This window comes from Meles meles, chromosome 5, assembly GCF_922984935.1.
Source record: "Meles meles chromosome 5, mMelMel3.1 paternal haplotype, whole genome shotgun sequence".
NCBI lineage: Eukaryota > Metazoa > Chordata > Mammalia > Carnivora > Mustelidae > Meles > Meles meles.
In genome coordinates, this window is record NC_060070.1 from 120489278 (window position 1) to 120504839 (window position 15562).

General features: G+C 40.5%; 1 protein-coding gene across 2 annotated transcripts in view; it reads left to right on the forward strand.

Annotated features, from left to right (window-relative positions):
- Positions 1-9711: 9711 nt before the first annotated feature.
- Positions 9712-15562, forward strand: part of ILRUN (inflammation and lipid regulator with UBA-like and NBR1-like domains) — a 91436-nt gene continuing 85585 nt past the window's right edge. The window contains exon 1 of one of the 2 annotated variants that reach the window (XM_046005052.1): positions 9712-10117. In XM_046005052.1, the coding sequence (XP_045861008.1) occupies positions 9960-10117 (158 nt within the window). In that variant the 5' untranslated portion in view covers positions 9712-9959. The remainder of the gene's footprint in view (positions 10118-15562) is intronic. The other variant, XM_046005051.1, reaches the window with a different exon arrangement.

A 15562-nucleotide genomic window follows, 5' to 3' on the forward strand; every position in this document is an offset into this window, starting at 1 on the left:
AACCCCACCCATTCACTTCCCAGAGGAAATGCCCCCTCAAGAACCCCTTAGATTTTATTTCCTTTACCTGGATTCACTTCTAGGTATATTTCTGTGAGCAGCTAGAAAACAAGAGGCAATAAAGAGGACAGTCTGGGTCTTACAGCTAGCTGCTAAAAGTCTCCCAAATGCACGTAAAGGAATTAAGTTGGATCCTTATCTTACAACATGTGAAAATGAACTCAAAATGGATTAAAGACCTAAAGGTAAAACTGAAACTATATAACTCCTGGAAGAAAACATGGGGGGAAAACTTCATGACATTGGACCTGGCAATGCTTTCTTGGATATGACACCAAAAGCGCAGGTAAGAAAGCAAAAATAGACAAATGGGATAACATCAAACTTAAAACTTTTGTGCATCGCAAAAAGATAAATATTGTATGATCCCACCTATATGAAGTATCTAGAAATTCACAGACACAGAAAGTAGAAGAGTGGTTTCCAGGGGCTGGGAAGAGGGGGAAAGGGGAATTGTAACAGCGTTATAGTTGTACAAGATGAAAAAGTTCTAGAGACTGGCTGCACAACAGTGTGATTATGTTTAATACTACTGAACTGTACACTTAAAAATAGTTAAGATGGTAAATTTTGTTATATATTTTTAAAATCACACTTAAAAGAATAAACATCTAAATTACTTTTGTTTTAGGGGCGCCTGGGTGGCTCAGTCATTAAGGGTCTGCCTTAGGCTCAGGTCATGATCCCAGAGTCCTGGGATTGAGCCCCACATGGGGTTCCCTGATCAGCAGGAGGTCTGCTTCTCCCTCTCCCACCCCCCTGCTTGTGTTCCCTCTCTTGCTGTCTCTGTCAAATAAATAAAATCTTAAATCTTAAAATAAAATCTTAAAATAAACTAAGTTAAAAAAATAAATAAATTACTTTGTTGTAATGTGTCCCCTCTCTAGCCTGTTCACTAAATCCTGTAGAAAATCATCCAGGGCCTGGGTAAGGACTTTTTGAAGACCTGTCTGGGCATCCCAGCCCACCCTTGACTCCCCCCTCCTCCCAAGTCCTACTCAGTCTTTGTCTACTGCTCATTTGGCACTTGAGCACATGCTGCTTTGTGTGGTTAGTTACTTTTATATAGTTATTTATAGAAATGTATGTCCTCCCCCATTGCCATATAAAACCTTATTATTTAACAAGCACTTATGCTTACCTCTTTGGAACGTCCAGTCCTGGGGAAAAAAGCACAGAATGTAAGTTTTGGTTCATGGTTATGTTTATGCAAATACTAATTGTAGCTTTGGTTAAATTCCAAATAATTTTCTCTTTTGTTGTCTTACTATTTTGCTCCACTTCAGTGATCTTTTTGCAGCATTCTTTGAATGGAAATGAGTAAACCGAGGTCTATAGGGAAGCCCAGTAATTTGTCGATGGTCACATAGCACAAGGATGAAGGCTATCTCTCTGGATCATTGTCCCTAACTCAGCCTTGCTGACAGTAAGTCAGCAGACACTTGCTTGCTCAACTGGATAGCTCTTTGGACTGTTAGCTGCTTCCTAGGTTTTGCAGCTTGCAAATTTAAGGGAGCTTACATGGAGAAGAGAACGTCAAGAGCTGAAATGAACTCATGTGGGGTTTTTTTAGAAAAGATTTTATTTCTTTGAGCAGGGAGCCTGGTGTGGGGCTTGATCCCAGGATCCTCGGATCATGACCTGAGCAGAGGGCAGTCACTTAACTGACTGAGGCACCCAGGCATCCCCAAATAACTCATGTTTGACAAGCTCCTTGGTCACCCAGTTTTCTTTTCTTCAAAATGAAGTGCCTCTTGATGTTTCATGAAGTGGTCATTTTATTAAAAATCTGAAAATACAGATAAAAATGTAAAAAATACCCATCATTCCCTACACTCAGAGATTGTCATAATACCTTGAAGCATATCCTTCCAGACATCTCTTACACTCATTCATGCATCTGTTAGAAATTGGAGCATCCGTAATACTACTGTTTTCTTATAGCTTTTTTCATTTAAGAATATATTGCAAACACCTTTTTATGTTAGCCGAGATAATGGATCCATCAATTAAAAACCAGAGTTGACCTTTTTATTTCTTTAAATATAAAAAAGTACAAAAAGAATTAAAATTATTATTAATAATTCTTTATTAATATTTCCAATATTTGGCTATTTGGTTGGGTTTATACAGTATACTAATTCTACAAGCTGCTTTTTTCCTCTAATATAGTATAGGCAAGTTTCATGGTAAAATTTCTTCAAATACATGCTTATTGTCAAAACTTCAGAAAATACAGAAAAATGTAGAAAGAAAAAGAGAAATCTCCTGAAATTTTTCTGTGTGATGCAATCAGTTGTAATATTTCAATGTATTTCTTTCAGTTGTTTTACTGTGCTTACTAAAATGAGTTATACCTACATTTAAAAAATAGGATTATATTGTATTTACAGTTTTGAAGCAGCTTTTATTTATTTTTTTAAAGATTTTATTTATTTATTTGAGAGACAGAGAGAGCACATGGGGCCAGGGGAGGAGGCAGAAGGAGAGTGAGAAGCAGACTCCCTGCTAAGCAAGGAGCCAGATGCGGGGCTCAATCCCAGGACCTTGGGATCATGAGCTGAAGGCAAGGCGCTTAACCGACTGAGCCACTCAGGTGCCCCTAATGTAAGGACTTTTAAAAATATCATTAAATGTTCCTCAAAAATGTATTTTCAAAGAGCTACATAAAATTCTACCTTACCAACATAAATTAATTTTAAAATGTTATTTAAAAAATTTTTATCTTTTTAAAATGACTATATGCTCAGTGTAAAAATTCAAGCAATACAGAAATTTAACATTAAATATGAACATTCCCCATAAACTGGGTTGCTAGACTTAGCAAATAAAAAATACAGGATACCCAGTCAATGTTTGTGACATACTTATATTTTAAATATTGCTTACCTGAAATTCAAATCTAACTGGATATCCAGTTTTTTTTTAAAAAGATTTTATTTATTTATTTGGTAGAGAGATCACAAGTAGGCAGAGAGGCAGGCAGAGAGAGAGAGAGAAGCAGGCTCCCTGGTGAGCAGAGAGCCCGATGTAGGGCTTGATCCCAAGACCCTGAGATCATGACCTAGGCAGAAGGCAGAGGCTTAACCCACTGAGCCATCCAGGGGCCCCAGGATATCCAGTTTTTATGTGGCAACCCTACCCTAAGCCCACCTTCCTTAACTGTTATTGTATATTTCCCCAGATATTTTGTTATGCATATATTCCACATACACACATAAACATAAACACTTACTATGCTTTCAAGTAAATACAAAAGAGATCATAGTATATATATATATATATATAGTTCTATATATATAGAACTATATATATAGTTCCATAGCTCACTTTTTAAAAAAATACTCAGTATTCTACATCTTGTCATATTAGTTCATATAGACCAATTTCATTTTTATTTTTTTAAAGATTTTATTTATTTATCTGAGATAGAGAGAGTGGGAGAGACAGCACAAGCTGGGGGTCAGGCAGAGGGAGAGGAAGAAGCAGACTCCCCACTGAGCAGGGACCCCCATGTGGGGGCCCAATCCCAGGACCCCAGCATCATGACCTGAGCCAAAGGTAATCAGTTAACTGAGTGAACTATCTGGGCGCCCCCTATTTCATTTTGTAAATGGTGGTGTAGTATTCTATAGCATAAATATAGTATAATTGAATCAAAGCTCTATGATTGGTCATTACACTGTTTCCAATTTTCCACCATTACAAGTCTGTACTGATCATCCTTCTACATCTATCTTCGGCCATCTTTTTTAGTCATCTGTGTGAAATCTAAGATACAAGGTGCACATTTAAAATTTTAACAGTCCCTGCCAAAATGCCCTCCAAAAAGGTTTCTACCAATCTGCAATCCTATCAAAATTGTATGAAATTGCCTTTTTCTTCACACCTTGTACAATCCTGGCTATGGTCAATCTTTGTCAAACTTAGAGATGGAAATGATATTGCACTGTTGTTCTAATTTGCAGTTCTTGATTATTCACAGTATTCAAAATATTTTTACACATTTATATACCATTTATAATTTTGCTTATCAGTTGCCCTTCACGTCCTTTACCAATTTTTCCTTTAGATTGTTTTTTCCTTGTTGATCTTAATAGCTTTTTATTTACTAAGTGATGATATTGATACTCTGTCCTGTGTGTTACAAATATTGTCCTTGAATTATGTTCGTCTTTCAACCATGCTTATTGTGTTTTCTAATTTTATTTTTTAACTTTTACAGCAAAGAAATTTTACATGTTTTGTACAAGTGAAACTATCAGTCTTTTCTTGATTTGATAATTGGAGATTTCTTCTCTCTAACATTATTAAAATATTCATTCAAGTTTCTTTTTAATTCCTTACTTTTTTTGGTCATAGATTCATGTAAAATCATACTGGTGAAAAGAATGAATCAAACCTCTGCCCACATTTTTTTTTTTCAACAGTTGGCCTATTGGTGGACATTTGGGCTATTTCCAACTTTTTATTATTATATGTATTATATTTCCAATGAAAAGCTTATTTGGGGGATTTGGGGGCTAGTATATATAAATATTATTAAGGTAACTCATATCAATTCATCTAAATTCACATCTACTCACCTTTTAGAAAAATTAAAATAATTTACATTCCCAGAAGCAGTGCTGTTTGAGACAACCTGTTTCTCCATACTTTTGCCAACAAAAGCTGTTAGGTTATAAAGTGTTGACAATCTGATTAAGAAAAAGTGATGCCTGGGACGCCTGGGTGGCTCAGTGGGTTAAAGCCTCTGCCTTCGGCTCAGGTCATGATCCCAGGGTCCTGGAATCAAGCCCCGCATTGGGCTCTCTGCTCAGCAGGGAGCCTGCTTCCTCCCTCTCTCTGTCTGCCTCTCTGCCTACTTGTGATCTCTGTCTGTCAAATAAATGAATAAAATCTTTAAAAAAAAAGAAAAAGTGATGCCTTATTATTGTTTTAATCCATTTCTTTAACTATGAGTAGCATGATACATCTTTTAATATGTTTATTGGCCATTTGTATTTCTTCTTTTGTGAATTGCTTTTTTTGTGTCCCATTTTTTTTTCCTACAGGAGTTTTCATTATTTCTTTTAAAGATTTATTTATTTACTTTAGAGAGAGAGAGAGAAAGAGAGCATGCGTGAATGGTGGGGGCAGTGAGGGGAGTAGGAGCAGAGGGAGTCGGATAGGCAGAGAGAGAATCTTAAGCAGACTCACAGCTGAGCACGCAAACTATTGGGATCTCACCACCCTGATACCATGACCTGACCTGAGCTGAAATCAAGAGTTGGATCACCCAGGTGGCCCCGTTATTTTTTTAACGTTTATTTTTTCTTCTTCTTCTTCTTTTTTTTTTTTTTTTAGCAATCTCTATGTCCAGTGTGGGGCTTGAACTCATGATCCTGAGATCAGGAGTTGCATGCTCTATCAACTGAGCCCCAAGTTTTCATTATTTTTAAGAGAAGGATGTCCATCCCTATCTAGAAATCAAATACTGTATTTATATTATTTATTTCTTAATTTTTTAAAAATAACTTGATTCTTTTTGACTTCATCTAAGAGATATTGTATTTTTTTAAAAAGATTTTATTTATTAATTTGAGAGAGAAAGAGAGTGAGAAAGAGCATGAGAGGGAGAAGTCAAGGGAGAAGCAGACTCCATATGGGGCTGGGAGCCCCATGCAGAACTCGATCCCAGGACTCTGGGATCATGACCTGAGGCAAAGGCAGTTGCTTAACCAACTGATCCACCCAGGTGCCCTAAGAGATAATGTATTTTTAATGGAACATGGAGAATCTCATGGAATCTAAGGGAAGATGAATAACCAAAACTCAGGATGACAGGAACTTCTCTCTCCCAAGCCTTCAGGTCTCTCATCTTTGTTTCTGTTTTTCTGTTTCTTTCTGCAGATGGACATTATCTCATTTTCATGCGTGCCCTACAAAGATCCCTTTCCTGTGTTTCTATCATTCACTTTCAAGTAAACAGCCCAGGCCTGTTCCAGAAAATAATTTCAGTTTAGTTCCAAATTCCTGGGAGAGAGAATCTGATTGGTTGATCCTAAGTCAAGCATCTCCCTCTTGTACAATCAAGGGGGCTAAAGGACAAGGCCATGTAGGGCAGATACACTGTTAGAGGCCACAAAGAGGGTCATTAATGGTTTGCAGAAAAGGAAGTCATCACAGTTTGGATACATACCCCAAAGATTTCTATTACGAGTTGCTATTATCATATCTATTTGGCCTCTGTCTGTTCTCTTAATCAGTTATGTTGTAGTATAATAGTACTATCTGGTCTTGGCAATTCTGAATCTTAAGGACTTAGCGATCTGGAGGCAATCTTGGCTGCCCTGGTAAGATGAAGCACTTTTGGGCTGGACAGTGATAGAATGGCTTAACTCCTTTAAGAAACTTTAAAACTGACCTGGTCTGGAGATTTGGGAGTCATTTAAATTTCTTATATGAGATCACCAGCCCAAGAAATTCAGACTTGAACTGCTGGTCTTGGGCATATTCCAGGCAGTGGCATCTCCAGGCATCATCCCGACACTGTTCTAAGATACTACCTAGAAGCCCTTTTGGAATATTGCCATCAGCTTTTCTTCCTCAGGGTGGTACTCAGCAATTTGTCCCATTGTCTCTCACCCAGTCCTTCTCCATGCCTTCTTCCTAACAAAACAAAACAAAGCTACAGAGCCATTACAACAGAACCATATGTGTTAATAATCCCTCAGATTCAAGTGGAAACTCACATTTCTGTGAATGTCCTAATTGGGCAACACCTCATTTTCTCCATTTCATACCCCATCCCATGAGAGAATCATTCAGTGGAGGACGGAGAGGTTGGTTCTTCCTTCATACCTAATGTGCTGGCATCTTGGTCAGTGCTTTTGTAGTGGATCGGAATGGTCAGTTCTTTATTGTGGGTGACTGTGCCAAGAATTACAGATGTTTAGCATCCTCGGTCCTCAAGACATTAATGGCGGGGGTAACACTTCCAATGTCATGAGATCCAAAATACCCCACAGTGTTTCAGAATTCACTTGCGGAGTAGTTGCACTCCTTTGAGATAACTTCTGCTATGAACAAAAGTTCTGAGCCACTTGCGTCCCTTATTTGCAAGGATCTCTTATATTATGTGGGCTGTTTGTGTGTGAGCTAGTACACCCCTAGTACTGCATGGGGTTAGCCAAAAGTTATTTCTCTTAGGTTGGCATTCTAATGGAGTTCTTGGGTTCCAATAACGTTTTCTTCTTTTAGATTCTTGGTCAACACAACTTTAATCCATGGGTATTTCAAGTTAACTTAGTTTTAGTGAGTAGACTAAAATCAATTTCTTTTTTTAAAAAATATTTTATTTATTCAACACAGAGAGATCAGGAGTAGGCAGAGAGGCAGGCTGAGAGAGAGGGGGAAGCAGGCTCCCCGCTGAGCAGAGAGCCCAATGTGGGGCTTGATCCCAGGACCCTGAGATCATGACCTGAGCTGAAGGCAGAGGCTTCACTGAGCCACCCAGGCGCCCCCTAAAATCAATTTCTGATTTTGTACATAAGGCCAAACTGAACTCAAAGCATAAAGGGAGTTGTAGCAGGATATAGTGGATAGAGTGGTTGACTGGGTGTTTAGAGATCCCTTACTAGCTGTGTAATCTTGGGTCAATCAGTTTCAATTTCTTCATCTGTAAAATTGGGGGGGGGGTTGGGCTAGACAATCTCAGTTTCTTTCAAGTCTAATACTGGGATTTTTTATAATGTGTCCCCATTCCATCATCCGTAAGACTGCAAGAAGTGTTCACCTCTGAGAGAGACAGAATTTTCCTTAATATTGGTAAAATATTGCAACATTGTGGCCACCCAAAAATTGGGCCCTGGCAGTGATCTAAGCTTTCACACAGGTGTTGGAGGCCTAAGAACAGTTTCTTATAAAATGTTTATAACTACTGTAGAGTATGAGTTTGTAAGTATTATACCTGTATGCTGTTACAGTTGTCTCCCATAAGATAATCATATTGGAGGGGAAAAAAGTCACTGGAGAAGAGAAAGTGTATATATTTAATATTTTAATAGAGGACGAGGAAGGGAAATGAAGTAGAAGGGGAGCCAGGTGAAGAAGTGGCCTGGGATACTAGTACCATTGTCTAATCCCATAGTCATCTTATGTTTGTGGCCATGGTAGTTATTTCTTGAAGTGTTTTTTACGGAATAGGCACTGTACTGAGCTCACATATTTTATCTCATTTAACTCCCACAGCAATCCTATCCAGGTAGGCACTGTGATTATCAATAATTGCCCAGAATGAGAATTTGAATCCTAAATGTGTGTGACCCAGAACCCAGGCTTTAAAGCCGTTACATTTTACTAAGTCTTGTTTGGTACTGGGACGGAAGGAGGCAAAATGCTTTCTCTTTCTAAAACCTCCTTGCAACCCGGACAGTATTCTAGTGCTGTCTCCTGTTGAAATTGTTATGCAAAACAAAGCCCATTAGGGATCTGAAAGGTGGGTTTTAGTTTTACTGTTCTAAATTTTTGGACAAGACATCAAAGCTTTTTGGATCTCACTTTACGATCTCACTTTTTGGAGTGAGAGAAATGGAGAGAGGCCATTTTTTTTTTTAAGATTTTATTTATTTATTTGACAGACAGAAATCTCAAGTAGGCAGAGAAGCAGGCAGAGAGAGAGGAGGAAACAGGCTCCCCGCTGAGTGAAGAGCCTGATGCGGGGCTCGATTCCAGGACTCTGGGATCACGACCCGAGCCAAAGGCAGAGGCTTAACCCACTGAGCCACCCAGGCGCCCCAAGAGAGGCCATTTCTTACTCATCTTTTGCCCTTTTGGATGTAGCGGTGTTGGGCAAATAGGAATGCAAGGGGGTAGACAAGATGGTCTCTTTACTGCGTTTCTCATTCTTTGATCTTGGAATAGGGCCTTAACTAGGCAGGTGTATCATAATGCACAGCAATATTTTTCTTTCTATTTTAAAAGCAGAAAAAGGCATGCCAAATTCTCGTGACTTATCGTTTATCTTGAGAGGGTTGGTCTTGACAGAATGGGTGGGAGATTACGTGTGTTGCTGTCTGGATCTGGGATTGATGTTCGTATCCAGGCCTCCTTTACTTTCCAGAGACTTGATCCTACTGTTGCATAACGGAAACAGAAATTGTAGTAACCACTACGAAGGGTGGCTGGAACCAAGGATTCCCGGCACTATCGATCCAGGAAAGCAGCTCTTTAAAACTTACGCAACCAAGCCCTTCCAGGGGGAGGGGCAAACCCCTGGCCAAGAAGATTGTGTCCTGTGTGCACTTTGATACTTGACCTTGCCCTAGTCTCTTCTCCTCCCAGACTTGTTTCCTTACCTGCAAAATGGTGGAGTGGCCGTAGACTGAGTTCCCGGAGCCTCTCCCAAGACGCCGGGCTTTAACTCCTCCCCTTGAGTGTGGGGGCGGGGCGAGGAGAAGGTCAGGCGAGGAGTCACCCCAACCACGGGGCGGTACCTTCCCTTCTTCCCACTCCCCGCCCCGTCGCTCCACCGCCGTGAGGTCACGCGGGGGACGTCACGGGGTTGTGACGCCACTGAAGGGAGGGGCTCCCAGAGAGGAAGGGGCGGGGCACAGGCGGGCGGCGCTTGCGCAGTGGGCGCGGCGCGGGAGGAGGCGGAGGCGGCGGAGAAGCGAGAGGCGGCGGCGGCGGAGGCGGCGGCGCTGGGGGGGGTGGGAGGGGGGGGAGCGAGAGTGAGTGAGTGGCTGAGTGAGTTTATCCCTATGAGGCGGTGAGAGGCCCGGGGCCTACCTCAAAGGAGCGGGGTCGCGGCGCCAGTTAGCAGCGGGCCCCCTCCCGGTCCCCGGGCCCGGCGGCGCGGCGGCGGCGGCGGCGGCTCGGTTTTGAGGAGGCGGAGAAGCGGGTGTTCGGCCCCAGCCATGGAGGGCATGGACGTGGACCTGGACCCCGAGCTGATGCAGAAGTTCAGCTGCTTGGGCACCACCGACAAGGACGTGCTCATCTCCGAGTTCCAGCGGCTGCTCGGCTTCCAGCTCAACCCCGCCGGCTGCGCCTTCTTCCTGGACATGACCAACTGGTGAGCCGGCCCCGCCGCGCCAGCACTGGGGCCCGCGGGGAAGGGAAGGGACACCCGAGCGCGGCGGCAGGGCGGGCCGGGCGGGCACTCAGGGGCACCTCCTTCTCCGGGCGTTTAGGGCGTGTGGGGGAGCCTCCGGGACATGGGAGAAATATGGGGGCTGAGTAAGGCTAGAGAGGACGTACGAGGGGAATGGGGGGCCAAGGAGTGCAGGAGGGGCGGAAGGGAGACTGGGGAGGGGCTCCTGAGGTTCCGCAGAGAATTGGGGGCCGAGGAACGTGGAAAGAGGGGAAAGACTTGAGTATCCAGGCATCGGGGTAGACCTGGGAGCAAGAGGCATCGGGGTAGACCTGGGAGCAAGAGACTGCGGTGTTGGTTAGGAGTAAACAGCACAGGAAATCTGAATTTGGGGAGTGGGAAAAAAAGCTTGGGGTATGGAGTTAGGGTTGAGGAAGACAGGGATGAGGGGGCACTCTGGGAGAGAATTAGATGTTATGGAAGAACCTGGGGCACGGGAGAGACTAGGGAATTAGGACCTGGGAGATATATATATATATATATATATATATATATATATACACACACACACACACACATATATATATATGTGTGTGTGTGTGTGTGTGTGTGTTTCTCCATTCGAGGACAAATAGGGAAAAAGAAAAAAATATGGGGGAGGACAAGTGAGTATGGTAAGAGAGATGACTTTCCGAAGAGTAGTGCCAGGGAGGAGTGGGATCCACTAACGGAGGACCAGGAGTACTAGACCTGCGGCAGGGTCTGGAAAACCCTTAGGAAAAGTGAAGGAAAGGACATTATCTTGAAGGAGGGAACTTTCTGAGGGCCGTGGAGCCCTGGACTCCAGAAGGCCAGAATGGAGAAGGGCTTATCTGAAGTAAAGCTCGGTTGTCTGGGATGTTTGGGAAAATGGAGAACTTGGCTTAGGCTGGAAACCAAGTTTTTTGGCGTGGTGTCTCCTTGTAGAATTGGGGCAGAAGACCATGGCACTTAGACTAAAGGAGTGTTTCTTGGCTTTGTATGTGTAGCACTTGCTATTTTGATAATCAGGGCTTCTCCTTGTTCTCTTAGGAGGGCGGTTGAGTTCACTTAGGGTGAGTGATAAACTAGAGACCATTAGACTTTGAAAGGATTTCAGGTGAAACAACTCATTTTTCTTTTGTCAGAAAGCCAGGGGGGATGAGTGCCCTTTGCTCTCAGTGTTTGGGCATTCAGTCCCTTGACATGTGGAATCTTGTTTCTCTTGGCATCACTTATACAACCAGTTTCCCCTTTATTCTATGTCCACTGAATGCCTCAGGCAATGCCAGAAAAAAAGAGGCGGTAAGCCTAGTCTTTATCCCATTCCTCTTCTAGTCCTGTCTGGAATGATGCTCATCTTATCATCTTACTTGTAGCTGTGGTCATGCCAAAGGTGATGTGTGATTTTTTTTTTTTTTTTTTTTTTTTTGGAGCATCATTGGTAGGCTTTGTTATTTTATCTTTTTAAACTTGATTGTTATAGCAAGAGTAGGATTGAATTTCTCAGTGTTTAGAAAACTTTTTGAGGCATTCAATGCAGGAGATAGTCTTTATAATTGAAGAAGCATTTGTGATCCCCACTTCTATCTTTTATATCTGGGATTATCTAAGAGAGGGACTACAGCCTACAGTAGTTTTCAGACCAACCTATGGTGTTTAAATAGTCCTTGGTAGGGGTTATTGGAAACACTGAGAACAGGTATTACACTAGTGAAATTTAGAAGTAAAGCCGTATCTTGAAGAGGGTTCTCTTGCCTGCCTACTTCCTACCCCCAGCTCTTTTTCTTCCTTGTTTACACTAGTTCAGCATAGGAAACTTGGCATATTGCTGCCAGTTTGGTAGGAAGGATCATTATTTCTCCCCACCCCCTTGTGAGTCGTACCATTTAAACCCTGCCCCTATATGTTTTTAGTTCTTTAGAGTCAGTATTTATTAGTATAATTATGGCTACAGAACCAGTGTACTGAATTTTATATGTTTGAGGTGTGTTTGTTTAACATCTAAATTATTTGTTTTTAGGTATTGTGAAAGGTGAGGCACAGTATGGATAAGAAAAAAAACTTAAAAATTATAGTTGCATTATAAAAACTTTATTTGAATTTCTTAATAAAAAATTATTAATAGAGCAGCATGTATTCTAATGAGATGGCATCTTTGTATAAATCAAGGTGCGATACATTTCTAAGCAAAGCACTGAGCCATTAAAAGATGGGTTCAGGTTTTAAAGCAGTTAGAAGTTAGTAGCTGCTTGGGAATCCAGGCAATTAAGTGATAATTCAGCTTTAAGCTATATTACCTTATTTTTTGGCTATAGAAGTCATATCTTTATTTTTGATTATAAAATGAAAAATTATTTTTGAACTGAAGGGAGTGAGGCTTGCTGTTCTTTTCTTTCTAATGAAAGCAGTTAGCTCCAGTATTGTATTTTGATTCCTATTTTGACCTGGCTGTACTTTGTCTTGTTAAATTTTTGTTTAGTAAAATCTGGTTAAAATAAATACAGTCATGCATGTGTAATTGTCAAAACATTTGTGTTAATATATAGAAATGTATTGTTTTTAAGTGTCATTTAAATGTCCAATTTTGAAAACTGTTGAGATCGTCCTAATACAGGTGGCAAAATCTCAAATTGCTGTGATTAACCTGTTGAATTTGAGATGATTGACTTTACTGTGACTTCGTAAGTGCCTGCTGTGGGTTTTAATAAATAACCACCATTCAGTTGTTTGATAACTGTTAGAAAATAATGTGGTAAATTAAAAACCATTATTTTAAAATGAAGTCCATAAATTTTCTAAAATGAAACTTGGGTTGGAAAGACTATGCTTTTGTTTTCAAAAGTATTTTTTGTTGTCAGTAACAGACAAGTTTTTAAGAAGCTGTTGAAGAACTGACTGAATTGAATGTTTTGGTCTTATAAATTATCTATCCTATAAAGGATTTTTCTCTCAAGTCTTTAGCTTGTTGTGCATTATGTAGATATTTCTATTTGTTTAATTTGGGACGAAGTATATTTCAGTTTATGCATTTTTGAAGTGTTTATACCTGAGCTGGCAGGCAGCCATGCTGCTGAAGATTGATGGAACTGCCTCTTAACAAAAGTAGTCAATTTTCAGTTCCTAAGTGAGTACATAAAGTGAATAAATGGTGTGGTGAAAGGACCTAGTATCTGCAGACAACTGAAATGACTCTTAGATTACTAGAACTTTCTGTAGGTAGAATGTCTTGCAGAGACATTACTGGGCTGTGAGTATAGAACCTGGAGTTCTGAAACGAAACTGGTTCTCTAGTTCATTCCAGTTTTTCTTGAAGAAAAACATATAATCCTTCCCAGATAGCTTATTGTTGCATCCCTGAAGGTAGAGATTTGTGTGATACCTTATTATAGTGTTTTATTACATTTCTAGTTAGAATTTTGTCAAAACTAAATCTCTCTTATTATAGTTTAAAACTTTTTCATTGCATATATCCTCCTTGGAGATGAAGACTATCTAATAAACACCTTCCTTAAGAGGTCAGAAAGTTTCTGTTAATTCAAATCACTGAAGCTTTTTAACCATTTATAATTTAAGCACATTCAATTTAGTGGTTTCTCATCCTTTAATGTAGCTAAATAGATTGCTTTGTTTTAAGGGAGAACCAACATGATTCAGAGGAGAACTTCCATATGATTTTTAAAAAATTTAACAGAAAACCATTTTAACCAATTTTAAGTGTACAGTTGAGTGTCACATAAGATTTTAAGTTCATTTCTGGCCATCAAAATCATTTGTCTCATGTTTTTAAAGTGAGTTGTTCTTTAGCACTTGTGACAAGAAGCAAATAACACTTTTAGATTTTATTTTGATTTGATTCGATTTGATTTGATTATTAAAGTAGGCTCCATGCCCAACATGGAGCTTGAACTCAAGACCTCAGGATTTAGAATTGCATGCTCTAGCAACTGAGCCAACCAGATGCCCCTAGATTTTATTTTTATTTTTTAATACTTCTAGATTTTTAGAGTACGTTAACTTTGGAATTAATACTGGCCTTATTTTTGGTACAGGTATAAATACAATAATTTTGACTAGCATATACCAGTGTTGACTGTTCATTTGGCTGGTGCTTTGCAGTTGTGGTGTTGCAGCATACTAGTTACCTGTAGGTGTCTTCAGGAAGTAGTGTGTATTTTTTGGAACATTACATGTGCCCATTGTGGGTGGAACAGATGTTTTCTAGAAAAGTTTCTGGAAAAACATTTTTATACAGTCATGTCCTGTTGACTTTGTCAAGATTGTCAGAAGCACCGGACTAGATAAAATAAAGGTATATTTGACACAGTGAAGCAAAATCAGAATCTGGATGTGAAAATCAGTTGTATCTCTTATTTCATGGTACCTCTACAGCCTAATCTTACCATTTCTTGTCACCTGCATGATATGTCAGTTTCTGATCCAATCTCTGGTTTATATGCACGAGTCTGAGACAAGTCCCTTTATAACAGATAAACCACGATATTAATATGGGGTTTCTGGAATATAATGTGTGCCAAGCAGCAGTTCTGGGAGGAGGGTAGGGAAGGATTGCATAACACTTAATGACAGTGTTTTGCACTCTCTATTAAAAAAATGTTTGATTGATTTAGAGGGCAAGAGTGGGAGAGGGGAAGATGGAGAAGGAGAGGGAGAGCATGGGGGAGAGGCCAAGGAGGGAAAGAGAGAGAATCTCAAGTAGACTCCCTGCTGAGCACAGGGCTGCTCAACCCACTGGGCCACCCTGGTGTCCCATGCTCTGTGACATTTTTAAAAAGGTTGAGGGTTCTTGGTTTGGAGTTCTTCTTTTCCACCTTGTTCTTAACTTTTTGAGTGGCACATACAAGTTGAGACTCTGGGTATAATATAAAAAAGTTTACAAATAAAGTATCTAGATTCATTTTAGTTTTAAAAGGAATGCAGTAAAAAGTACATTGTTGTGCTACAGGAGGTCTTTACAAACAGTGTTGCTGGGGGGACTTGTCTCAGTTATAACGAGGATGGATGGAGGTGGTTTCTTCGCCATCTCTTTTTTTTTTTTTTTTAAGATTTATTTATTTATTTGACAGACAAGAGATTACAAGTAGGCAGAGAGGCAGGCAGAGAGAGAGAGGAGGAAGCAGGCTCCCTGCTGAGCAGAGAGCCCGATGTGGGGCTCGATCCCAGAACCCTGGGATCATGACCTGAGCGGAAGGCAGAGGCTTTAGCCCACTGAGCTACCCAGGCGCCCTCTTTGCCATCTCTTATCTTCCTACTCCTTCCACAGAAAGTTTGTGTAGCACATAACAGCAAAAACTACCAACCAGACAGTATTTAAATCAATGTATTTTGGCTAGAGCCTTAGCAGACAGTGTAATGCAAAAAGAAGACAGCCACTATTACAGTTTGTGC